The sequence below is a fragment of the Monopterus albus genome, unplaced genomic scaffold, assembly GCF_001952655.1.
Source record: "Monopterus albus unplaced genomic scaffold, M_albus_1.0 scaffold51.1, whole genome shotgun sequence".
NCBI lineage: Eukaryota > Metazoa > Chordata > Actinopteri > Synbranchiformes > Synbranchidae > Monopterus > Monopterus albus.
Genome location: NW_018127931.1, coordinates 6,783,433 through 6,811,190, shown reverse-complemented (window position 1 = coordinate 6,811,190; position 27,758 = coordinate 6,783,433). Strand labels below are relative to the sequence as shown.

The window sequence follows — 27,758 nt, the reverse complement described above, 5'->3', positions numbered from 1 at the left end:
TGGGCAAACCCAAACACTCTCTCTCTCTCTCACACACACACACACACACACACAGTTGGTGTTTACCAATGCAGTCTTTCTTGTTCCAGTGGAGTTTCTGTCCAGGTGGACACACACACTCGTAGCTGCCCTGGGTGTTTATGCAGCCATACTCACAGCTCCCGCTGTTGATGCTGCATTCATCTATGTCTGAGACACAACCACAGACAGCAGTATTGTTGGTGTGTGTATGAATGCCCCCCTTCTAGGGGGGGGATACAGTAGATTAAGGCAGACAAGACATCTGGTTTATAGGCACATGTGATGGTTACCATTCTCATGGTAGTTTTATGTACACAACTTGTGAACTCTTATCACTTTTTAGAAAATCATAGGTTCATTTTAAGAATTTTGTGTCTCTGTTCTTTTGTTTCCCATCTTCGGTTCCTTCAGTCTACTTTTACTGTATGTTTTCTTTCACTGATGTATTATTTTGATATTTTAATATTCTCTATCTCTTTAACGTCTTTAGCTTTCTTTATAAAAGTGATTTTCTATGCATGTATGTTATTTCATGCACCTGCAAGTATTGAGTACTGAGGCATTTTTCTGCCAAATGAATAAAATTAAATGTATATTATTTTCCTTTTTCTTGTTTGTATAACTTTTATGCAGCTTTATGCATTTATTGGACAGGAAATTTATTCTACATGGAAATGCAACACATGTCCCTGGCTGGATGTGTACCAGGGATTGTTGAAGTCCATGGTTAGTACCCTAACACCTGGGCAACAAACGCCCCCCATTTCATGTACATATTTTAAGCTACATGAAGATGTACAATACTGGACATTTACATTTGAACCGATGGGACAAAGTCAACGTTTTAAATCTGGGCTCTGTGGGTTAAGTCCAAGTCTTATACTGTGTCATCATGCAGCCTTTACAAAATACAATATCAGTGGTTTAGTGACAGTTATATAGACAGTTACTGTGACACAGTGACACACTTGAAGTTTTGCACATTGACCTCTGTTTTTTTGTGGAGAGCACAGTCTTTACATCTGAATGTATTAACCTCAGGTATCCTCTGCTGGTCTACTCCGCCAAAGCATCTTTTCTTCCCCATGTAAATAGTGGATGTTAGTGGATGATAAAAAATCATTCCAAGTCAAAGAGTTCAAGTGAAGTCACAAGTCAGTGGAGTTATCCAGTGTTGTAGCTGAGTCACTAAACCTTGAGTCCAAGTCAAGTCAGAGTCACCAAAGAACAGTTGAGTCCCTGTTACCTGAGTCCAAGTCATCAAGGTCTACATTAAACATAACTGACACAGCTCTGACCATTTTTTTTTACAGAATGTAAATGTCTTTTTTTTTTTTACATTAACATAGTACATGAGACAACAGACATTAACAAAAGAGGCAAAGGGATTATTAATTGAGGGTTGTGTGTGTGAAAGTGTGTAGTGTGTGTGTACCCAACTCAATGCAGACTGATATTCATTACTTAAGAGAAAACAGAATAAAACCAAATAAATTATGAAAATGGAGGGGGTATAAATGTAAAAGAATGAAAAGACAGTTTGAAAGAAAATTGATAATTGTAGCAATAAACTAACAAAGAAGAAAAAAGCAATAAAGCAATATCAATAATAATAAACTTTTGCATTCACATACTTATATATACTCATATAAACACATTCATAAAACAAAAATAAATGAAATTAACAGATCAGTAAATGATTAGAAAGAGAGGGAAGAGAAAAAAGGGGGTAGGTAATATTCTCAGTTAATTTGGTTTGTACAGTAGCATGGACAATGAGGACTAATAACAGTAACAATAATGAAGTAAAAAACAGCTTGTTATATTTTTAGGAGTTTATGGGAATGTGCGAGGCCTCGGCCTCAGGTATCTGGTTTAAGTTAAAAGAGGTTAGAAATGGATTACAAGTGTCAGTAAAGGTTGGTATATTACTCTTATGGATGGATGATATTTTCTCTAGTGTGATAGATATTCTATCAGAAGGTTAGTCCAGTGGTTGATGTGTAATAAATTTTTAGATTTCCAGTTTAGAAAGATTGTTTTCTTGGCAATAGTAAGATAAGAAGTGGGTTTTTATATTTAATCGGTAGGTGGTTAACTTCTGTGACATTACCAAGCAGGCAGAGTGACGGGGATAGGGATGGGGGGGATTCTACAGCTTAAGATGGTGGAGAGTTTCTCTGTCACCACTATCCAGAGGGAGTAAATGGGTTGACAGGTCTAAGTAGCATGGAAGTAATCATCAGCGCAATCCAGAGTGCATTGAGAGCAGGTATCTGTATCAATGAAACCCATTTTAAATATTTTACCTTGTGTGATGTGAGTCCTGTGAATAGTCTTGTATTATATAAGCTGTACGGTTATATTGGTAGTGCTGGAAAAGATGTTATTACAGATCTCAGTCCAGAAGTCGGGGCTGGGGGGAGCGACAGATCCGTTTCCCATTTAGTCATTGGTATTTTTATTGTTCTATCTGTATTTGACATTAGTTTACAAAGTTTACATATAATCTTCTTTGAGTTTGTAAATTTCATTATCTCCTCAGCAAGCATGGAAGGTTGCAGGGGGTTGTTGATTATAATGGCCTTCGATTTAATTATTCACTTTAACTGTTGGTACTGGAGAAATTTTCCTCTCCCAACTCCATACCTCTAGACTAATGTATTAAATGGTATAAACTGGTTGTTTTCAAATAGGTGATGAAGGTGAGTGATTCCTTTGTGTTGCCATGTTGGAAAGTAGATGGGAATATTATGAAGTTGAAAGTCCGGGTTATGACAAATTGGAGTGTATCTACACAGTGTTAATGATGATTTAGTGGTTTTGTTTGCTTTCTACCAGGCTGTCAGAGTTGCAGAGATTGTGATATTTTTGAAATAGTTCATTTTCTTAATTGAGTATGGTAGGAAGGCAAGGTCTGCAAATGAAGTACTTTTACATTGATTTTGTTCTAGTTCTATCCATGAGCTATTACAACTATCCTTCTGAATCCATTGAACTAAATATTGTAATTGATTTGCTAAGAAATAATACTCAAAGTGCTTCTAGGCCACCTTGTGATTTGTTCTTCTGGAGTGTTGACAGGGAAATTTGGGGTTTCTTATTATTCCAGTAAAATTGCGAAGTTAGAGAATCAAGTGATTTGAACCATTTATCTGTTGGTGCTGTCAGCAGCATTGCAAACGGGAGTTAATTTGTGGTTATTTAATTATAATAATTTGATTTGTGGTTTTCATTTTAACTGTAGCAAATTGACCAATGAGTGACAGTGGAAGGTTGGACCAGTGTTTGAAATCATTTTCTATCTTTTTTAGCAGAGGGGTGTAGTTAATGTTAAAACGTTCTGACAGCCTGGGGGAAATACTGATGCCTAAATATTTAATGTTGCCACTGTGATGCAGTAGGGGACAGTCTTGAGCTGCAGAATCCCAGGCATCTTCAGAGAGTGGCAATATGATTGATTTATTCCAGTTTATTGTGTAGTTAGAAATCCTGGAGAATGTATTAATAATGGAGAAAGTTTCTCATAGTGAACTGTAGGGGTCCTGTAGATACAATAGTAAATCATCTGCATAGTCTTATTTTATGTTGTGAGTTAGTATCTTGTATTCCTTTGATGCTATTATTCTGACGTATTGCTGCTGTTAGATGTTCAATGAAAATGGTGAATAGAGATGGTGAGAGTGGGCATCCTTGTCTAGTTCCCCAGTGAAGTGTAAAACTTTCTGAGGTTATCCCATTTTAAAAGAAGTTTACTTATTGTGTGTGACAGAATAGACAAACATAAAAAAATCTTTAATAGAGAGGCAGAGCATGCACTTTGATGGAAGTGTGCTGGGTACAGCATGGTGCAGGCAAACAGGTTTTAATATCAGTATCTTATGCCAAATTATTATGGTCTATTAAAAAAAAGAGTCCTCATCTCCACCTTCCATGTCCGAATGCAGTCAATGATGAGTCCAAGTCTGAGTCATCAGTGTTCAAGTCCAAGTCTAGTTGGACTACAGTCTGGGTCCTGGACACGAGTACTACGACACTGGTATTATCTCTGAGTTGTTTTCTTTGATTGTTTTGGATCTGGACTATAGTTTGGGTCCTGGACGCGAGTACTACAACACTGGTATTATCTTTGAGTTGTTTTCTTTGATTGTTTTGGATGCTGTCAAATCAAATATGATCATGACTTGAGTCTGACTCCACCTGTGGATGCTGTTGATGGTGCAGGGCACTGCACCATGGCCAGCCAATGAAATCCTGGTCAAAAAACACTGTACCATTTGAACTACTTGTAAAGGCAATCAGCACAAATTGGGAACATGCATGCATGCACACACACACACACACACACACACACACACACACCATGCTCCATGGACACAAAGTTGCTGGCACACCAACACAGCAAACTCAGGGAGAGGTTGTTCAGGAGAACTGAGGTGTGAGAGTGCTTTCAGCAGCAGCACTCTGCACAGGCTCACTGACCCTTCACCTTCACACTGTGAAAAGCATTTCCCTTTCACATGCATACACACATTTTATCCACTGTCTCACACACATCAGCTGAGTCAAAGCAGCCAGTCCCAGGGTAATTTGCTGTTTCATATATTTCCTCCTTGCTGTGGGATTATTCTGAGCAGACTCTCACCTCCACAGTGAGTGAGGCCGTACAGGATGTATCCCTTGTTGCACAAGCACTCAAAGCTGCCAGGGTAATTGATGCAGGTGTGGTCACAGGTTCTCTCAAAGGAGCACTCATCAATGTCTGAGGGAGACCAGAGAGATACAATACATGACTGCTTACATAGTACTTTATGCAGTGGAAAACGTTGAGACTTCAAGACACATCATCATCAATAACTTAGCAAATGAAACTTTATTTGCTGTTGTTGTTCATGCACTCATTTCAGTATGGGATACTGTCCTTCAGCCAACATCAGCAGGCATTATAGAAAACATCTTAATTTTCACATTAAAATCACTTTACCCATTAGAAATAGTACTCGTTATCTTATGAAAACCATGTCTTCTGTGGTTTTGAAGGAGCTTTGTAAAGTCTGAGGAATGTCTTTGCTTGGATTTGAAGATTCTAAGGGCTCTATTTTCCTGTAAGAGGGAGCAGCATTAACATCATGTCTAAACACCAGGCACAAGGTGAATATGGGCATGTTCAGCAATGTTTTGCAATTTTGGTGACAACACATGCAGCACACTACTGTGCAACGCCAAGGGGGTACCGGGAACATTGTGGAGGAGAGGTGGAATACATTATTATAGGGAGGAATACACTGTGAGCAGGTGGAGTCAGAGCTGGCTTTAGTTATGTCCAATCAAACCAGCTCCTCTCATCCCCTTTAAATAGCAGGGCAGAAACCTGACTGACTGATGTCACTGATGTCAGAACATGGAAATATATGACAGGAAAGTTTTTTTCCTTTTATCGACTTCTCCTGCCAGTTATGGACTCCATTCCTAGATTAACAATGACAAAACTATTTATGTAGAAGTAATGAACATAAATATTCGCTCTGTAGTCTGCTAAAATCACTGACCAGCATTTGTGTGTGGAAGATAGAAAGTCTCTGATCCAGCAGCAGTTATTTACTCACAGCTGCATCCAGTGTGTGAAATCCATGAGGGTCTTGCATATAACTTTATAAATGTTTCACTGTTTTTAAAATAATACAATAAAATCATACTGTAATCGTTGCATTTGTGGTGAAACTAACTGTGGTTCTCCAGAACTCACAGCCAGTGGATGTGTCAATATATTGTATCTCCACCTACAGCTGGTTTCAAAGCTGATCAAACACCCCTACAATGCAAAAACAGACAATGTACATTGTCGTAGCAACGAAGGTATGTCTATGTGAAACTTGCTCCTTTGAGGAAACTTTAACGTAACAGTGCCAGCAGAGCACAGAAGTTGGACTGACTTTGCCTGGTGCGTAACAGGGTTCATAGAGAAATATGCATCTATCTTGGCTCATGAGCTGCTATTATGTGTCACTATGTGTAATTTTTAATGTGGATTTGGATTACCAAACACTGGCCGCAGATCACATCTGACATCCTGTAAGGACAGGTGATGCGTCCTGACATGCGCCAACACTGCTTGACCGTATTCATAGCTATAGCCACATACTGAGAAATAGTTTGTCTTCTTTAAAAATAATATTCATGATACACAATAAATTACTCAGAGTGAATTTCAGCAGATCAGTTGTGGGATTTAACAGCTAATTTTAAGTTGGTGTGGCCATTAAAATACAATGTACACCTCATCTCTTGCTTCACCACTTAGGCGTTTGTCCGAAAAATTGCATAAGGACTGCGAATGAGGTGATTTAGAAATTGTGAAGGCAGGAAAATAGAGCCCTATATGTATAACACAAACTCTGTCTTACAACTCAGAAGATGCAGAAGTTTATGAAGGGCCTAACTAAAATACGGTATTGGTTGAATTGTGAGAAATGTAAGATCCATCACTTTTAGTGTAGTGTAACTCATACTAGATCCTAAAACTCAGGATAGCTCTCCTGATTTGGGTGAGACCATTCTTTTCTTGCCTCGTTAGTCCCATGACTTTATGGATGTGGAAAACTAAAGTTTTTGCATCAAAGCATTTATGCACTGGCTTCAGTGATCCGCTATGGCTATTGATAGTTTTGAACCATAGAAAGATGTATATCCTGTGATCGATTTATATCATGGATTAGCCAGACCTGGAAGAACATGAGACAGCAGCAGTCGGACCAACATCTAGCAGTGTTCCTTAGATCAGGTCTCCTAGACAGCCCTGGGATCAGCTAGTTGTGTTGCTGTTATAAGATTCATGGTGGCTGGCCGCAGTGTGCTGGTATTTGTGGTTTATTAGGTATTTATAACAGCATGACAAATGGCTGAGTGGGTGTTTGTATAATATTCTTCATGCAAACACAGAGTCACTGTGGAGTCTCATCAGGTGTCTTACAAATGGGCTTAATGTTGTGTAACAAACTAATTGCTCCAAATTAAATTAATAGTAAAATATACATTATATTACATAGTATTAAAAAAGATGAGTTTTATGTAGATAAATCAGATTCCAGAGTAAAAATAATCAACTTCAGTGACTGGTTGTGATGCCAGGTCACATGATATCCTCATAGTATTGGACAGTAACATATTACTTACTGTAGTAATGTGTTACATTAATATCATTACTTTTGTCAGTAATGAATAGTTTAAGGTAAAACTGTAAAAATATTTCAGTTACTAATCAGAGTAATGCTGCATTACTATGTTACCTGGACTTGACTTATGAATGATTTGATTCATTTGTCTTTACAGTATTTGTTAATCCCTCCAATGAAATATTGGTGACATAATAATTTAACATATACATACATAGGCTTATAAGAAAACCCCAAATAAGTATCATTTGGTTCAATATGTTTTGCATACTGACAAAAAACATTTCAGGGTTGCTGTGTGACTCCCCCAGCTTTTGGTTCACAAGTCTGATTAAAACCTGTTGAAGTCCTGTCAATGATGCTACAACTGCAACACTGGAATTATAAACTGGTTCAGTCATGGCTCAACACAGAGCCCACTGAGGTTTTGTCCCACTGCATCGATAGAAGCAAAGGTCAGTGGGATGAGTGGTTTACAGACACTGCAGTCTGACTCACGTATGGGTAAACATAGACAGCTCCCCAAAGACTAAAAAGGTCACACCATTAATCACAGTGGACACTGCAGTAAACATACGTACATGAGTTGCACATCTGGAAAAATGTTGCTGGACTGAGGTTGGGACAACTCACATTTGCGATTATATCAATGTCCAAGTGAATATCTGTGTGTATGAGTGTGCCCACCTACCTGCACATGTTTATGTATACTTGTCATGCACCGAATATGATTAACCTGTCAGAAATGAGGCCAGTGTTTCATGCTATATTGCTGGCTGTTCTACAGGGCTTTACAGGAGCTAAAAATACGTCACATTAGAATGGAGTTTGCTACGTGGAGGAAGTTGTTAAGGCCTGGAAGTTGGCTCATTAAATACTCCGGGCAACTGTCCATGTGAGGACTTAGGAATAGCGCACCTGATTCAAGCTAGCCCACAAGCAGAGCTTACATAAACTGAGCTTGGCACAATATAAAAACAACATTTAGAAAAGAAAAGCTGTTTTCTGGTTTGGTCGATGTGTTTTTATTTTCAGTGAGGTTCAGCCTCAGTCATAATGAGGTGTTTTATCTAACTGCTGACAGCATTCTTGCTATCTCTGTGTTTCTAAACATTTAGATAAAAGGAATCATTTGTGGAAATTGCTTATGCAACTCTGGCAAACACTTGATGTTATGATTTGATGGCTTAGCCAGTTCTGGCAAATAGCATGTAATGTTATCACCAGGAGCTATTTTCTCTGGAAAAGCTCACAGGCACCGAAAGATCTGATGGATTTAAACAGTATATTTCATTTTAAGCTCATGAAGGTCATGTTGAAGCTGAACAGGCAGCAGGATTAACCTGGAAGCTGTTGGCAGGCATGGCACAGTAGCAAAGGAGTGTCTGTATTAGGCACTGATGCTGTGATGTGACTGATAAGACTCAATACCACATTATTAAATATGCTAAATTTACCACCAATGAAGCAAAGTGAACTCAACATATATAAAAATGCACATATACATTGTCTGCTGGTTTTGGGCTGGGGACAAAATCACCTCAGGTTTTTGTTGTTAATAACCATTTTGTGTTTGTCTTCTGTTCTGCTTGCTGTGACTTGCAACCAGGAATCTGCCTTTGGTTGTATAAACATAACCACTGATTGCAAGGAAGCTTCTACATGTAGACTACACACCCTACTGAGGAAGACAACTACACTGCTGGAACAAGCTGAAGATTATGTCTCCTTCAGGGAAAGATAACTGGACTCACTTGACCTTTTCTTATTTACTGTATGTATTGAAATGTTTATGCATTTACATGCAGCAATGCATGTATACACATTCACATTTTCATACTAGAATAGTTGAGGATTAAAGGAACAGTCCAACTTGAATGGAAATTATACTTTTGTCATTAATTTATGTAATTTATATATTTATGTTTCCCATCTTTCACTGAGTCAGATGAATATATATATGAATTCCACAGCCCGATCTCACATAAAAATGCAGAGTAGCTACATAGATCCATGGTATAAAATGTAGTTGTGTCACAATAACAGCTGTAAAATTGTGACATGCCACTGTGTTCTTCTTCTTGGTGTTTTATGGTGATTGCAAACAGCAAAATGGTGTCCTACTACCACCAACTGGACTGGAGTGTGGAATGAGAAGCTAGTATTTAATGTCCATTTAAGGCATACGGTTAATAGAAAGTAAAAAAAATACTGGAAGTTGGTGGCTGGATCCCACAAGCACCTGGCTTTTACACAGACAACTGGAGATTGAGTCCCATGACTGACATTGTATTTTTTGGTTTAACCAACCCCATGGCTTTTCCTAACCATGTAGCAGATTTGCCTAAACCTAACCATGTATAAGGAATGTCAGTCATTATTTTTCATTATTGCTAGCAGAAAGATGCTGCCATGTCACAATTTTTGATCCAGAAAAACATTGCAATGTCTCATTTTTCAAGGCCTTACTGTCAGACTGATACATTTTGCGTTGTAGACCAAAGTAGCTGTTACATACATTTTGCAGTAGTTCTGCTGGGACGTATAATGTCAGTTTAGCATAAGAACTGCAAACAATAGGTCTGGACTGGACAAAAGATCAGACTGATATTGAATTTTTCATCTGACACCAGCAATGATGCTAATTTGTATTTGGGCTCCAAGGTCCCATTCACATATTCATTTTCCTGTTCTGCCATGGCCAGTACCTGGGTGCTCATGGCACTTTAAGGATCATAAAACACTCATTGTTTTTAAAGTTTCAAGCACAACAGCCCGTATTTAGACTTAATATGTGACACCCTTGATGACACAGTGAGAATCTGTGTCATTGACAGCTGTCAGTCACTGACCTTGGCATGTTCGTTCATCAGTGAGCAGCTTGTGACCTTTCTGACAGCTGCATTCGAAGGAGCCCACTGTGTTCCGGCAGAAGTGATCACAGCCTCCGTTGTTTTCCTGGCATTCATCTATGTCTGGGTGGAGCAAAATAATGTAATAAAAAACAAAAAGGCCATCAGCAAGCATATGTTGTCAAGTTTCCACCTTTTTTAAAATCTCAAACAAAAGACACACACAGTCCCTGTACAGGAGCAACAAGTGACAGCAAACAGTTAATACATGCAAACACATCTGACTCTACTTGCCATTGTCAACTCTCAGTATGTACACTGGAAAGGTACATTTACTGTAATGTTATGCTTGTCTAAGAGTGCTCTTGCAGTCAGCATGGATCAGGTTGTGGTGGTTGTAGTAAGGGCTTTTTTAAAAATAGGAATCTCACTGTCTCCTCCCATGATACACAAGTTATGTGGAACTAATGGAGTCTAGCTGCCGGGAAAGAGAAGAGAGACTGTGGCTATCAAGGAGAATTAAGTCTACTAATGCCCCTTCACTGACTATACGGGGGGGAATGAAAAGAGATGATGAAATCAAACAGACAAGACATGATTCACAGAATAATAAACTCATTGTCAGACCCAGTAATAATTATTTTGGTAATTTGCATTTGGAAGAGCATCTTGGTTAAAATGACTGTAGAGTTTTAGATGCATATTGTACATTTAAAAATCATTCTCAGTGGCATTAATTGTATAGTAGTAGTGAATTTAACTGAAATGATATTTAAAGAAAAGTTAAGATTATATGCAAACTACTTTTAAACTGCATTTAGTCCAGTTTTATAATGTCCAAGTTTTTAAAGGCTCATGGTATTCAATTACTGAGTGAATATCTCTGCCAAAAAACCTAAAGCAGTGTTTGGACCTTTAAAATGTTTCAAATATGCCACCTTAGTGTGAGAGGTTAATCTCTGTTCCGATGTCCAGGGGTTAGCACATTGTGGCCTTCAAACAATGCCCAGATGTTTTCTTCTATGTTTTTTCAGCATACTACGACCTGGATGACTGAGAATTTGCACGGACATAAATCAGTCCGATCACACCTAAGTTGACAGATGCTGTATTGTATATTTATCTCTGATGCTGGTAAAAACAATAATGTTTCTCCATTAATCCAACAGACAAACAGGCCTGTGGTCCCTAGAGAATATGCCTGCTGAATGTCAGTGGAATAAAACAAAGACACCTGAGCTCTATTCCGGTGTGGTGCAGCAATCCAGAGGCACAGATTATAAAATCATAATAAGGCGAATGCAGATACCCTTGAGGTAGTGTGTTCAGTGCCAGCCTCAAACCTGCTGGCAGATTCCGTTTCACTACAACCTCATCCAGACTACAGTGCCCTCAGATGAACCCAAACTGCAAAACCATGTCTTCTGTCTTTTTGTTTGGATCATTGGTGGCTTTTAGTATAAAAAAATCAAAAAATTGCTCTTGCTTTTGTTTATAGCAATAGTTCCCTATTCATATAATGAAACATTTGTATTTGCTGCTGTAAAAACTTGGTTTATAGATGAGGAGAAGAATAAGCAGGAGAGAGGTCAGGCTGGAAAGATTAGAGGAACGGGTAGAAAGTGAGAGAAGAGAAGGCGGAACAGGAGAAAAGGAGGAGGGTGTGTGGACAATACTCTGGGAGATTACACAGGCTAAGCCCTTTTTGATTGGTGCTCTAAGTGATGAAAATTGAGGGATTAACACCTAAACCCTTGAGTCAAAGAATAAATCAAGCAAGAAATAGAGAAGGAGGAGGGGAGAGGAAAGAGGAAGAGAAAGAATAGGAGTAGAGGAGGCAAGACAGCAAAGAAGATGAGGAAATATTTGGAAAGAAACTGAAAAACAAAGGAAAGATGAGAGGCAGGTAGTTGGTACTGGAATAATGAGAAGTGAGTAAGATGTTTCAAGTTTCAGTTTTCAGCATTCCTGTGTCAAACAAACATTTCTGTTATGGTTGCGTCCCCCTCACCAGGATTGTGAGGGAGAACTGAGGTAGGACTCAATGTGCTAGACCCAGGTGCTAGTGAAAAAAAAGGTGGTTTAATGGAAAAAAACACAAACATGGTAACAGAGTCAATGTATGTAGCATAATCAGGCTGGACAGTACAAAAACAAAGACAGCTGAGGAGACCAGAACAAACAGGTGAGTGGACAAACTAACGGCAGGAACCAAGAAAATAGGAGAATCAGGACAGACGGGTGAGTAGTAAAACTAACCAGGAGGACTGGCAAACGAAAAAGAAATCCACAGCACAGGGAACTGTCAGCATGGAAATCAAATAACATAGTGAAAACACATAGGACCAACGTCCAAAAAGAAATCCACAGCACAGGAACTGTCAGCGTGGAAATCTAAAAGACGTATCTGCATACATAGTTGGTTATGTAGTTCTTTTGGTAATGCTCCGGCAACAATGGAGTGCCAGAGGTATAAATAAGGTCGGAAAGTAACCACAGTAATGCGCCTCAGCTGTGCGCGACAACCCACAAGTCACTAATTACAGAATGCGACACAGCTGAGGCGCTGATCCCGCAAAAAAGAGCGAGCAGAAGAGAAAGGCAGAAGAGAGGCAGGTCCGCACTGAGCGGACCTGACAATTTCCCTCTGAAATGCTTCAACTTTAAAATGGCCGATGGTGGCTTCTGCTTTCTGTATACTGGCGACTTGACTTTATGCAAATGGAACGCCCACAGATCTGACATTGCTGGTCTATGATCTCCAGACCAGCAGACACGTTTTCTAATCAGCATGATTTGTGTATGCCTTTCAAAACCGCTACAAATCATTGCTGGAAAATAAACCCATTTTATGATGCGACAGTGGCCAGATTCGGTTTTGGTACAAAATGCTTAGTTAGATTTAAGGAACAATCATTGACCTAAATGTCATGGTCATCAAAGTTTGATGTTTTGTTACTCTATAATTGTTAGGTCCGTGGCCCTGACCACCCCCAGCACCTCACCGGCTGTCACAGTAGCTCCACCCCGCACAAGTGGGAATGCATTCTAGGCGGCGAGGCACACCTGCTCTCAGTTACCAGACTAGTACTTAAAGGGAGCGTTGGTGTGTCCTCGTCGCCAGATGATCTCTTGTACTCCTGCTGGTAACCTGTCTTTGCTCTCATGACTAGGATTTCTTGTGTATGAACTGTTTTCTAGAATGTTGGACCTGATTTCAGGTAGTAACGAACTGATTGCCCTTATTGTTTTTTGAAGGGTCACTTTGTGTTTGAACTGTTTTCTGTGAACTTGTGTTAAGGACCGGAGTACCCTCTGCTTGGTGGTTTCAGCCATTTTTATATCAGCACCATTTGGTGCCTGGACTGTGAACTATTTCTCCAAGTGACACTCCTCAGGACGAGGAGACCAACTCTTGCTGGGACTGGTAGCATGGCTCTGGATCCCCACTGTCAGCCTTCCGCACACCATCCTACTACCTGCTTGCTGTCTGCTGGGAGCCTGAGCCTCACCACGATGGTAGTACTGCACGTCGGACCAGTGATCGCCTATGCCAGCTCCTATACCTCCCCCTGGACTGTATTCTTAGCCTACGATGCTCACCTGCCTAGAGCCAGTAAATTCTGCTACTCAGGTCCTCAGTATAACTATCAGTATTGCCATTACCATAGCATCCCTGTTACTCATTCTTATCCTCTGCTTTTATTTAGCCAGCTGCACCTCTCTACAACCTTGAGTTGTAGCTCTAGCAGTGTTCGCTGTAACAATAATATCACCTTACTTCCTGTCTTTGTAACTATGATGGCAAGTAAAGGGCATTATCACTTGAATGAACAAATATGTTGTTTTACTGAAATAACTAATAATAATAAGTTTTTTTTCATGTAATCTGTAACCCCACAAATGAATGTATTTGTAATGTAGCTTGTAGGCCTTACACCAGCTACTACTGTTGTGAGGCAGTTAGCCAGACATATTAGCTTCAAAGCTAAAAACCACACTTTAACCTGTTATACCTTGGCTATTGTGTTCTTTGGTTTTACAAAAACTAAATTTAGGACCATTCTCCAAACTCTTTCAATACTTAGTGTCACTAGGGCTCCATGCATGCACGGTTTTGGTATGAGGAAAAAATATAGATGTATTAAGAGAGCTGGCTATAGAGAGCTGCAATGTGTCCCAGTGGTCATTAGTGAAACAGCAAACAAACAAACACACAAAAACCCCACCTGTAAAACATTTTATTGATAGTATTAATAGCTTTTGTAATATGAATTTTTAAATATTTGTATGTGTAAAATATTCAGTAGGCCAAGCTGGCACGTGGAGGTTTGAGAAACAGTAATGCACATGCCCTAGTGAACATGCAATGCTGAGGCAAACCCAGGAGTAAGAAAACCTTTATGGCTTATTTGTTTGGCAAGAATTTTTCTTTCAAGTAAGTGGAAACCATCTTGGAGTCCTCTATCCAGCTCTTATCAGTTATATACGTATTAGGATTGTACAATCACTGTTTGGGGGAGGGGCCTAGTGAACAGGTCGCCCTGGGATCCAATATTTAGATCTATGTAGTATGCATAGCCACTGTATGCTGACATTAGCCCCACAGAAGGCAGCCTAAACTTCAAAAACTCACTTGCAGTGGTGGTCTACAATCAGTGAATTGAAACTTGTGAGTACACTGTACTTCTTCACACATTACAGTACAGTGGTGTGTAGCATGATAAACTCAAGCCTAGCTAATAGTGGTCAAGAGGACCAGAAGAGATGGCAAGAGCACACAGATGTCCAGTCAACACACACTTTAAAGTGTCTCTCAGTGTAGCTTGATAGGAGCTTTTATAAAAACAGCCAGTAACTCAGCCACTGTGTTTTTTCATCAGGATAAAATCAGACCTCCCTGGCCTTATCCTCTCACTCCGTCTTCAGGGAGCTTTTGCTGAATGAACTCTGCATTTAAATATGGGGCCAAGACAGGAATCCACAATAAGGAGACTGTGCTATGGTAAAACTGCACTAAAGTGAACATCCTACTGTGCTCTGTCAGCACCATTTTGATGGGGTTCTCCTTGCATGGCTCAGCTGAAATGGATTTCCTCATCATTACTGGGAAGAGAATGAGGCTTAGTTATTTTTTTTTTCGTTTAAGGAAAGCAGGACAGGTAAGGATAGCCAATACAGTTAAGTGGCTGTCTAATGTACCAGAAGAAAAGCATTTAGATTGATTAAGTCCTTTCAGTTTTTCTCTGCTTAGTCGGGAACCTGCACATGACTTTTAGTGGTTTTGCTCTTTACTCTCTGTTCATTTTCTTTGACTCTCCTCTGTAATAGTAAATGGTACCTAGTCATCAGTGACGTGCGGTCAGGGGAGGCAGGTGAGGCAGAGCCTCCCCTGTCAATCTTGAAAAGAAAAAAAAGTTAACCATAAAATATAATAAATGTTAATATTTGTCGGCTGGTGTGTGTTGTAGGCCCCTTTGCCGTTCGAATCCGATGTTGAAGGAATTTTTTTCAATAAAGAATAGCAGAATTTCTGTATGTCCCGTTCAAATACATGGAGGAGATGCACGATGAGGCAGCACTTTGCTGTGCCTCTCGAAAAGTTACTCGGTGAGGCAAACAGTACGCCTGCCTCAAGGCAGAGGGCGCTAGTGAGCCCACAGATTCTTGCGCTACCTACAATCTTCTTCGTGCTTGTTTATATTTCCTTTACAATCCGCCTTATCAAAATGGAAGATTACATTTCCAAGATGAGAAAATTCGCAAATCTGGACTTTCAATCAAAACATTTTTGACAGTCTGGACATTTTTGTCCAGAAGGATCTTCTTTATTGAAAACATTTGTTTTAATATTGGATTCGAACGGTAAAAGGGTTTGTAATACATACCAGCTGACAAATGGATTTCATGTACAAGTAAAGGTAAGACCATAAACTTTTATTATTTCTAGTTAGAAATAAGCTCAACTGGAATAAATTTTAACCTCAAATTAATTATGGGTCATGTTTGTGTGAAGAATGCTGATATGAGATATAAAACATAACGCACTGTCTGTTAACAGACAATTTGTTAACGGTTCATTTGTATTTGTAAATCTGACTGTAAAAGAGTGAGTGCATCACCAGCTGTCAACCTCACCGCACGTCACTGCTAGTCATATATAACACTTTTCTATGCATTGCAGCCCACTCAAAGCACTTTCACACTATTTACCCATTTACAATCCCAAGCACTCACACACCAGTAACATCACTGGGAGCAAATGGTGATTCAGTATCTTGACCAAGGACACTTCAACATTTGGACTGGAGAAGTCAGGAATCAAACCGCCAACCTTCAGGTTAGGAGACGACCCACTGTACCTCCTGAACCATAACCACCCCCTCTGTGTTTTCTGCTATCTCATGTCTAACCTGCTGACCAGCTGTCACAAAGGATTTCTCATATATCATGACCACGTTCCAGTGCTTTTCTTCAGCATGCTGACAGTAGATTGTAGGGCTCATCTGTATCAGTGTGACAGCAGGAGGTATGGCTGCCTTTCTCCTACCAAATAATACATAACTGCACATTTCGCAACTTTAAGACTACAGAAATAAAGAGGTTTTAGGAAACCATAAGATAATTCCCTGAATTTGGTGAGTTTTGAATGAATTGGTACTAAAATATGGTACAAAGCACCAGAAGGAAAATGTTTCAGGAGTGAGTCTCCCAATGCAGACACACACACACAGCTTCATAATTATTCTGACAGGACATCTATCCACACTTAACGGCCACTCTGGGAATGGCTGACCCTTATAATGTTGTGGACAGTATAATTACCTTTAATGGAGCTTAAATAAGCTTTGAGCTTAAATAAATACATTAAGCCTCCTCACATCTTGAAATGATCATGTTTGGAGAGTAGAGACAGATACAAGCAAGTCAGGAGAGTGGGTTTCAAATGTCTTACAACCAATGAGTGCCAGAATGTGTTTTTTTTTGTCACTGGGAGCCTGGTGATGGAAATGTTATAACTAGGACTGTCAAAATAGATGTACACGTTACAGTTTTTCCCAATTGCTATGACAATAAACCCCATTCTCTGAACCAAATTCACAATAGCCTAAACCAATTTGTTGAATAAATCACACTTTCTGCAAAACCTTAAACACGTTCAGGCACTTAGACACTGTTTGCAAATCTCATGCACTCTTTTTGTGAAACTTTAAACACATTCTCACTAAAACACAATTCACACTGTGATGAGCTTGTGTTGCAAAACACTAAACAGGACAGCAAAACCTAAACGCAACTAAAGCACAGTTGTCATAGTTTGCACACAACGATTCAAAATTGTTCACACTTGTTTCTAATTATGTGATGAGCAGGTACAAAATATAAGCCAGTTCAAAGTGCACAGATGGCACAGGTACACTCAACTATGGATAACAATATGAGAGGTAGAGGAAGAGTCCGTATACAAGGTGGTGGATGAAGAGGATGAGGAAGAGTAAGACCAAGAACAGGAATTTCAGATGAAATTAGAGCTACTGTGATAGATCATGTTCTCATGCATGGAATGACAATGAGGGAGGCAGGACGAGTTCAACCTAATGTGAGCAGATTCTCTGTGGCCACCATCATCAGGGAATTCAGAGAAGAGAACAGGTCGTATTTTTTTACACAGTATTTTCATCATTTCAATGACTAAATCACTTTGTGTCAGTATACTGTAAAGTGAACTGGGAAAATACAGTAAAGAAAATCTGTCCAAGCAGACATCATTTTATGTATAGTAGTAATTTCCATCATACTATTACCACATTAATGGATTTTTGTAGATGAAGCAGGATTCAATCTTATGAAGAGAAGAAGGAGAAGGAGAAACGTAATTGGCCAACATGTAATAATGGAAGTCCCTGGTCAGTGTGGTGGCAATGTCACCCTTTGTGCAGCCATAAGCAATCACGGGGTTCTCCATGCACATGTAACCCTGGGGCCAGACAACACTGAACATCTTCTCACATTTCTGGATGGTCTAAGAAATGTTTTGTTTGGGCGAGAGCAACAGGATCATCAGCAGCCTGTCTATGTTGTGGTTTGGGACAATGTCAGTTTTCACCATGGTGTCTGAATACATGAGAGGTTCAACAACAACCAACAAATTTTACAGTAAATGTGTTCCTTCCACCAGTGATGGTTTCAAGAAATGTGTTTTAGCAATTCAGACAAACTGTAAATCAAATTCCTTTGACTCCACAATTTTTTTGATGTGCAGTTAACACTTGCACATTCTGTGATAATGACCCTCATCCCGCCCCATAGTTTGGAAAATTAGGAAGGGATGCAGAAGTAATGTTGCGGATGACAAGCAAGAAATGGATAAGAAAAAAGGGTTTTTGAATGGCAAGTTCAGCTTCAAAACCCTACCAAATGGTTCTCTCGACAAGAGTTATTTGCATTTACTGTTGATGTGAAGTGAGTAACCATAGGAGTATGTCAAGTTTCAAATACCACACACCTGAGGCAGAGAGCCCCCCTCCCCCTTGCCAAAGGCAGACCACACTGGATAGTTTGCAACGGAGATGCCTGGATAACTCTACAAGCAACAAACATTCAACAACAGCAAAATAAATGGATGGCTACAGCTTGCGGGCTGATTAACATTGTGGAGGATAAAGGTCTGCTTGAAATAATTTGCATCACATCCAAAAACTGCACGTATGAATTGCCTTCAAGAGGCCATTGTTTGTTAATGAGGATAATCCTAATTAACACTTCACATAGGATGGCATATGGACTGCAAAGAGTAATCACACTCAAAATTGTCTCAGCTTATTTCTAACAGTCCCACCAATAAGTAACAAGTGTGCATACAAATGTATACTGTACATGTGCACACAGATACAGTCAGTTAACAGTGTGTTGTTGATACCAAGCTAAAACTGTGCAGTCTAATCCAGCACACGTACAATAAATCCTCCTTCATAAAGGTGGTGTTCAGTTTTCAGTTTTTGTTAAGTGTTTAGGAGACTTTGATGTAGTTGAACTGTACTGTGTTATACTGATGAATGTTTCTTATAATATATCTCATTTACTGTCTGTCCATGAGGCTAGGCCAAACCTTTCTCACAGAGAGAGAGAGAGAGAGAGAGAGAGAGAGGGAGAGAGAGGCTGTGTCCTGGGATCTGTCTTTGACATTTACCCTAGGAGTCAGATCAATATCTCACTCCGGCCTTTGATATATTGTATATTCCAAGACATCTCCAGTCTCTTTCTCACAGACTCACTATCCACTGCTGTCTGCATTATAACATACGGTTTGCAAATTTCAGAAAACCATATTTTGAACTTATTGGTTTTAAGAGCAAGTTAACAACCAAGTTGGTACTGTTCCAAGTAAACATAGCCAATGAAATTTCTCAGACTATAAATGGAAAGCTCAAAAAGCTTAACAGGGCGTAATGTCAAACTTGTTAAAGGACATTCAAAGAAAACATGACATCATTTTGTATTAATCCTGTTTTACCCTGTGTTACTGAAAAATGTCTCATTGGATCAATGTGCCTTTTAAGGCAAAGCTACACATTTCATGCCACCTGAAATATTTTGTGTTACGCTTTCAGTGTATTTTCAGTGCTTACCATGTATTTGTGAGAAAGGTCACACTCATCATTGCTCCACGCACATCTAATGTTTTGTCATGACCTTTGTCACACAAGTTAATATGAGCTAAGAGTCTTTCACGGCTATAAAATTAAACTGTCACACTATCAGATAAAATAAAATGTCTGCATTGTAATCATAGTTCAGCGACTAAATGCTGAAAGACGGAATGGATTCAGTGTTGCCAGGAGCATAGTGACTCTGACAGTGTTTAGCAGTAGAGGAAGTAGTTAGCTGGGGTTCACACGATGTATGGCTGACCATGAGAAGCTCAGAGCAGAGCTCCTCTCAGAGCATCAAATTATGGCCTGAAATGTTTGCTTGATGTGACACTGAGTAATTGATGGCAGATTTATTCTGGCACTTTTTAACAGTTTCTCAATAATCCAAATAGCCCCCTACACAGTGGAATTTGAATGGACTCTACTGGCAGTTGAAAGGTGACCTTCAGGGAATTCATTTTTCTTCCAGGGTAGATATTTTGGAAGTGAACTGCTGGCTGCGGAGGAGGCTATGGGCCAAATGAAAAGGCTGACTAATATCCACCTGGGCCAAAGGAAACAAGGCCTCCATCCCTCCACCCGCCCCTCTGTGAGCCTTGGGACTGTCCAGTGTTTAGAGTGAGAAACCCGACTCCTGCAGAGACTGTGATGCTGCCGCTGCTGAGGGGCTCAGCTGCCTGATTAAGACTCACCAACCAATCTGATTGATCAGTCCAAACCACTGATGGTGGAGTAAATGAACCCTAACATCTCACCTCTGACCCCATCATCCAGAGGTCAAGCACAGGGTCAGGCTGTTATGTAATGGCCTTTTCTGTCCGCCTCATTCCTGAGAGAAAGACTGAGGTGGAAAAACAGGTTGAAGCAAACTGACCAAGAGTAAAACTCCTGTCACTTAAACTGTATTTAGACTTGCTTGTAGGAATGCATACCTCCAGGGTACAGGCTGTGCAGTTTTGCCAAATATTTGCAGTAAAAGAAGCAATTAAATGTAATACATTTGCAGAAACCTGAACCTCTATAAATAATTATGGACAGGGTAGAGGGGATCCAGTTTTCATTGAGAGCACTGGTTTTCTTTGCAGGGTGGTGAGGACAGACATCAGGGCAGAAGTCCGCTTATATTTATTTAGGCATTAACAGGGTGGCTTTGGCTCAGGAGGTAAAGCGGGTCGCCTTCTAACCGAAAGATTAGCGGCTCGATTTGATTCGAGTCCACATTTCAAAGTGTCCTTGATGGCCAAATAGTGTGAAAGCACTTTGAGTGTGCTGCAATGCATAGAAAAGTGCTATAAATGACTACAGTGCTCAACACTGTTTAATAACAAATACTCTGTGGGACAAGGGAAACCCAGTTTTACACAGCAATAAAACAGTCAGCAGTGTGGGCACAGCTTGGCCATACTGCAGTCATCTAATGTGATGGAGGCCACAGACTGGATTAGTGCACCTGACCAGTGTGACCACAGAGCTGCGGCTCCTTGCTAAGAGAAGCTTTACTGACACATTTGTATTATAACCCCAAAAGTGATTATAGCTGTAATTGCCCTCCTATGTGTATCTGAGTATATTGACAACAGTGATACAGCGTATATACTTGTACCCTTACAATGTTATTATCAGATCATGAGATACAACTGATGAGAAAAGCCATTTTTAGACAGGAAATCTATCTGTTAAAGTGATGACCTTTTGTCATTCAAACAGTCATTACAGCAGATTTAAAGAAAAGCCACAGTGGCTGCATGATATTTGGCATCTGCTGTGAGAGAGTTGAAAAGCAATATATAGAGTAAAGTAAGAGAGTGAATAATTTAGAGCAGAAAGGATTAGATCATTTCAGTTAATTGATCAACAGACAATTGATCAGCTACTGAAAATCCATTAATTAATTCAATCACTGTTTCAAGCATTGTTGCTGGTTCTGTCTTCAAAAATGTGAAGATTTAATGCTTTTCTGCGTTGTACATGATAGTAAACTGAATATATTTGAGTTTTGGACTGCTGGTAAAACATCACTTTTGAAGATGTCACCCTGGAAAACCATGTGGGACATTTATGTAATCTCCTGATATTTTATAAACAAAATGCCCGTCTTCAGGATAATAATCAGGATAGTAAGAATGTAATGATAGAAATGTAAAGATTTCTTTATGACTGCATGTGATCAACTCCTTGTTTTAGTATGTGTGTGTGTGTTCATATCTTTTCAGGCAAAAGAGGAATGGCAACCAGTGGGGACGTGTCTCAGGTGCCAGTACTCACTCTGCATTGTACAGCACAGGTCACTGGCCACACGTTATCCACAGAAACACACATACAACCAGCTTTCCGTTCGATGTGTACAGAACTGACAAATATGCAACCATGAGTTAATTCATCTACAAAAGCAGAAGGACACATGGACATGTACACGCATATACAGTCACTCGTCTAACTTCCAATGTGCACCTTCTAATCAAACATCTGGAAAGTGTTCCCATCTCCCACCCCCACTCACTTCCCATGCAGTTGGCGGCATGAAAGCCCAGTGATGAAACACCTCCCCGATTGGTGTGTCTGTCATCATGAGAGACTGAACTGCCTCATCTGTCAGTGCAGATCAAAGGGTGTTTATTACACTAGTGGTTTTAAACATGCCCTACACAGTTTATATTGAAGTTAATATGATAGACAGGCATGACAGGACACATCCCCTTGTCTTTAGAGCAAGATATATGGCAAATGAGAGAGAGAGAGAGAGCTATCTGTCTCTATCAAACAATTTCAGTGGCAGTGGGGAGTCTACCTCACAGTGCGGCACTTACCTTATCCCTAACTACTACTTTCAGTAAACTGCTACATGCCAGCAATTATTGGGTGCACCATGATACACTGGTAGCACAAGTGCGATTACATGAACCACCAGAGTCGACACACACCCACACACATACATACTGTATACACACATGTATAGGCTTCAGCAGGGTATCTCAGATAATTTTGCAATCCCTGTGTGCAGTTGCCAAGGTTACAGGAAGCACCAGAGCCATTAAGGCCCACTAATATGTGAAGTACTAAAGAACAAAATCATCCTAATGGCGGAAGAAGATAAACAGTTTGGATTTACTGAAGCTCTTCTTGGATGAGAGGAAACAGTCTCAACATAAAGGATGATGCTAAAATTGAAAACTAGGCTCATTGGCTCATTCTCATATTTACATGTATTTGCTACTAGCAAAATGAAACAGACCAAAGCAATGGCCATGCTGTGGCTCAGTGGGTAGAACATTCACTTCACAGCAACACAGGTCTATGCTTGAACACACTGGAAGATTTCTTCAAAGACATGAAGTTTAGGTGAAGATGTGAATGTGTTTAGCTACTGTCTATGTATGTTAGACAAGCTACCTGTCCACCCTGAACAACAAAAGCAGCAAAGATACTTGATGCATGGCCAGGAACCTTTATTACATTCAAGCCCCAACTGCTCATTCTTCACCTCTCACTCACTTGTGGACTTGTGGTAGACCATGGGAAACTATCCTTAACTAAAGTCCTCCAGCGACCACCAGATGCTAGTTTTGAGAAATGTGTGGGCTGTATTAAAAGGTACATTTACCAAAACTTATCTTTAGTGGTGTCTGGGATTCCTGTCACCATCCCAATACAACTGAACTGTGACACTTGAAAAACGACGTCAGAAACATTTTTCCCAGACACAGTGTCCCATTTACTCCGGATAATTCACACCACAGCTACTGAACAGTTTTCACAGAAACAATGTCTCCAGTAGAAAATAGCTCCAACAAAAACTGTTCGAAGAATGTTCTGTAGATTGCCCAGTTTTAGTCATGAAAGACATATTGCATTTTAAATTAAAACATTTAAAGCTATTATGACAAAAAACAAACAAACAAAACTAACACTGTATTTGAATGGAGATGAAAATCTCAGAGCTCTCAGAACATGAACCAAAACTACCTGCTTGTCTAGACACTAAAATGAAGCAGCATGTTCTCCCCGACTATTTTTCAGCCTTGGAGTTGATTACAGCTAGTTTCTACTGCTCAGGTTCACCCAGGATCCAACACATTGTTCAACCTATAGATATTTGATCACTGATTTTGCTCTAGTAATTTAAATTAATTTTAAAAAACAAGCTAAGCAGCAAACTCGCTTTTCAGGATTTTAGATCCCCTTTCAGAGATATGTGGGTGATGTTAAACTATGGCCATGTGTTTCTACAGTCATATTCTGGGTCTAGCTGAGTTACAAACAGCAACAATAATGTTGCACGATGCATGACACGGACCACACTCAGTGCATGTGTAAAGAGACGTTATGGGCTTTTATGAATGTGTACTTTCCTGCTCAGTGCCCGGGTGATAGATACTGATCAGTGTGGGCTGCCTTCTCTGTCTCCCTTAGCATTGCTACCTTGGTTGGGGATTTATGAAGCCCAGGGGATGATCCACAGCCAAATTATGTGGGCGGGGTACAGCTTGGCTGCACACCTATTCATCTTCCCCACTCAACTCAGGTCCAAAAACAGAGATCTAATTTTTCCACCAGTGTAAATGCTGGGTTCCGTCAGGACCACAAATCACCTTAGGAGACAGAGTGGAAGTGTTCGCACAAGTTGTTGGGCTTGAATTTGACCTCAGAACAGTGGATGGGGCATTCTCCCAGCATGCAACATGCCTGTCAGCAGATGACAGTGGGCTGCTAGAGCCAATTGGGACACATTTTTAACACGCATCAAATCCAGTAACAGTGCTTTATGTGAGAATGTCCTTTGAAGAAGAATGACAGCATCACTTGTTTCAGCAAGTGCCACAAAGCAACATTTGTTTCTGATCAAGTTACACAGCAGCCATAACAGTTATAACAGCAGCAATGGAGGAAACCAGGTAACAATGTTATAGAGCGATATTGACCATGTTCAGTTATTGTTTCCTATGTGTTTCTTTTAACCTTAACTGCATCGTTATTATTGTAAACATGGCAATACTGTTCACAGGCTGGTGAATCATAATCATGTAACATGCTTGGCCAAATAAAGGTGATTATCCTTATTATCCTTAGCCTAATTGTAGCCTAAACCATGATCTTACCCTGGCCATTCTGTGCCTTACCATACAACACCAAAACTATGTCTTTTCTGAAGTCACAGGCACTTCAGAAAACATTGTAAACAATGTATTTAAGAGGACTTATTGCTCTGTTTCTAATGTAACTGAAGAAAATATTTCAAACCGTATCCGTCAAGAGAAAATTGCACTTCAGTGTTTTTGATGTTCTGATGTACAAATGTTAATCTAACACAAAAAAGCAGCCATCCAGAGCTCTAACAGGGTAATTATGCTACATTCTAGTGTTTATTTCTTAAAATTATGAACTGACCAAATGTACTGTACTACATTAATGATCAACCTATTGTATTTACTGCATTTGCAGCCTGATGGTGCTGTCTTTGTGAGTGTGTGTTTGTCATGCGGGAATGGGAGAAAGAGGCGAGAGACAGAGAGAGAGAGTGAGAGAAAGAGAGACAGTGGCCAGTGTGGGCCTCACTATTCAAACATCTCAAAGTTTGCTGATGTGTCGTCTGCCTGCCGGGCCTGAGACAGCTCCGGCTCCAGAACTGCACACACCTTCATGCCACATTCTCAAACTGGCTGACACTTATTTCACAAACACACATACTCTGAAAGACACACACACAATCTATAATATATTTCATCAAATCACGCAAAATGCCTGGATTCTGACGCACATACAATCATGTTATTGTCACATGACCTGCACTTCTCTGCTATAATGACTTCTCTATTTGAACACCATTGTCACATGGGGTTTGTTTCAACAGCGAAGTGCCCCAGTGTTCCATCTCTCCATTCATGCAGTGGTCAGAAGGATATCCAACCATCAACCAGAGGAACATAGAGCTTCATTCACCTTAGTAACTACAGGTAGCTTAACCCAAGAAATATGGCTTAAAGAATACGTACGACTCACCATAATGTACAGGTTTTTGTTTATGCCATCATTATCTTAAAGCCATAACTGAAAGCATTTTTACTGCAACTAGGTTAACATTAGCAATGACCTGTTAAGGAAATTGAAGGTACCACACTCTGGTCATGGTGGTTTCCATAAAAGATTTTTTTTTCTGGAAACAAAGAAGTGTGTAATTCTTAAAAAAAATGGGATAAAAGAAAAATGGAAAACATGGGAATTTTCCAAACTGGATATCGCCCTTTGGTTTCCTTTGCTTGGCTTCCACTCCTTTTATTTACAGCCTTTTAACAGTCACTTCACATCCAAGCTTCTTGACATACTCCTATTGTCAGTTAAGTAAAATCCATGTGAGCTGTACTATACTTATGCAGTTTCTATGAAAAAATGCATTACAGGGTTAGGCAAATATCTGAATATAAATGGCTAGAGTCCTGTCTGTAGTAAATCCTAACAAACATTTCCAAATGTGATGATTCCTACATGTACAAAACATATACAGTCATAGTCAAAAGTATTCAACCCCTATTGCAAACTAGGTGTATTGGCAAAATTTACAAATTTTCAGCTGGTTGCAATGAACAAATCAAACAAGAACAATTAAAATTGCTCAACACAACTAATGTAACAATTGGTTTCTCCAAATCCAACACAAAATGCAACTTTTAATGACTTCTACAATCTCAAAACTATTCCACCTCTTCATAACAAGCGTTTTTAGTATTAAGTACAGCACCCTTTTGCTGCCATGACCTGCTGCAAATGTAATGCATAGCCAGACACCAGCTTCTGGCAGCGTTCCTGAAGAATCTTAGCCCATTCCTCTTGGGCAATGGCCTCGAGTTCACTAATATTCTTGGGTTTGTGTGCTGCAACCACCTTCTTCAAATCCCACCAGAGATTTTATATGGGATTCAAGTCAGGTGACTGTGACAGCCACTCTAGAATCTTCCAGGACCTCTTCTGCACCCAAGCCTTGGTGGACTTTTGAGGTATGTTTGGGCTGATTGTCCTGTTGGAAGGTCCAGTGACACCCAAGCACATCTGTGTGTGCCTTTATGAGGGATTCTATTCAGGGGATTGAATAATTTTGAGACTGCAGAAGTCATTAAAAGTTGCATTTTGTGTTAAATTTGGAGAAACCATTTGTTACATTAGTTGTGTTGAGCAATTTCAATTGTTCTTATTTGAAAAAGCTGAAAGTTTGTAAATTTTGCCATTACTCCTAATTTGCAATAGGGATTAAATAATTTTTACAGCAACTGTAGCACGTAGCATTGATATGAAAGTAAATCCCCACCAAAAAATTGAGAGTGCACAAACCACATTTCAAACACTATTTAGTTTGCAACTCAGCATTTGAGAGTGAGCAGGCTCAGATTTGTAAGCACAAAATCAGATTGAAGAGCATAACCCTGGCCCCACATGTGCTCCATTCCTAGTTTTCACTCAGATTACTCCACCTCAGCCTGTGTAAAATTCTGTAAGTGCCAAATATTTTGAAACTGCACAAAACAAGTTGTATTCAGACTGTGGTATTCAGATTGATTTGAGATGTGAGAGCAAGGCATGACAGAAACGTAAGTGTAACAGATGATTGGTGGGTGCTCTCCAATATGAGGCTGCTCTGCTCTTACAAATCTGTGCCTGCATGCTCTCAAATGATGTGCTGCAAAGTGAGCAGTATTTGAAATGTAGTTAGTGCCCTCAAATGTTTTGGCAGGGATTTACCTCCATACCTTAAAACAAACATCATATATATCAAACTAAACATAAATTGTCCTAATACATTGAAGCAAACCTCTCACTGAACATTACATTGATCAAACTCCACAACAGAATGCCTACAGCTCATTTCTGCTTTGTCCACCCCTGAAGAGAACATAACCTTGCTGCCTGTAATGACCAGTGTTTGACTCCGCTTGAACCCACAGGACTGTCTCATTCAGTCAAACTGTTTGTTTAGAGGAAAGCTAAAATGCTATAATAATCTGTTTGAGATGTTAAAGCCCACAATTTGGCGGCCTTCTCCTTGGACCACCATCACTGAAATAAGTGGCAGG

At 39.8% G+C, this 27,758-nt stretch overlaps 1 protein-coding gene across 6 annotated transcripts in view; it reads right to left on the bottom strand.

The window, feature by feature from the left end:
- The window catches only part of scube1 (signal peptide, CUB domain, EGF-like 1), a 114,193-nt gene that overhangs the window by 13,541 nt on the left and 72,894 nt on the right, over positions 1 to 27,758 (bottom strand). For all 6 annotated transcript variants that reach the window (XM_020601239.1, XM_020601241.1, XM_020601240.1 and 3 more), the window contains 3 exons: positions 10,046 to 10,168; positions 4,667 to 4,783; positions 67 to 189 (listed from right to left, as the gene is read on the bottom strand). In XM_020601239.1, coding sequence (XP_020456895.1) covers positions 67 to 189; positions 4,667 to 4,783; positions 10,046 to 10,168 — 363 coding nt within the window. The remainder of the gene's footprint in view (positions 1 to 66; positions 190 to 4,666; positions 4,784 to 10,045; positions 10,169 to 27,758) is intronic.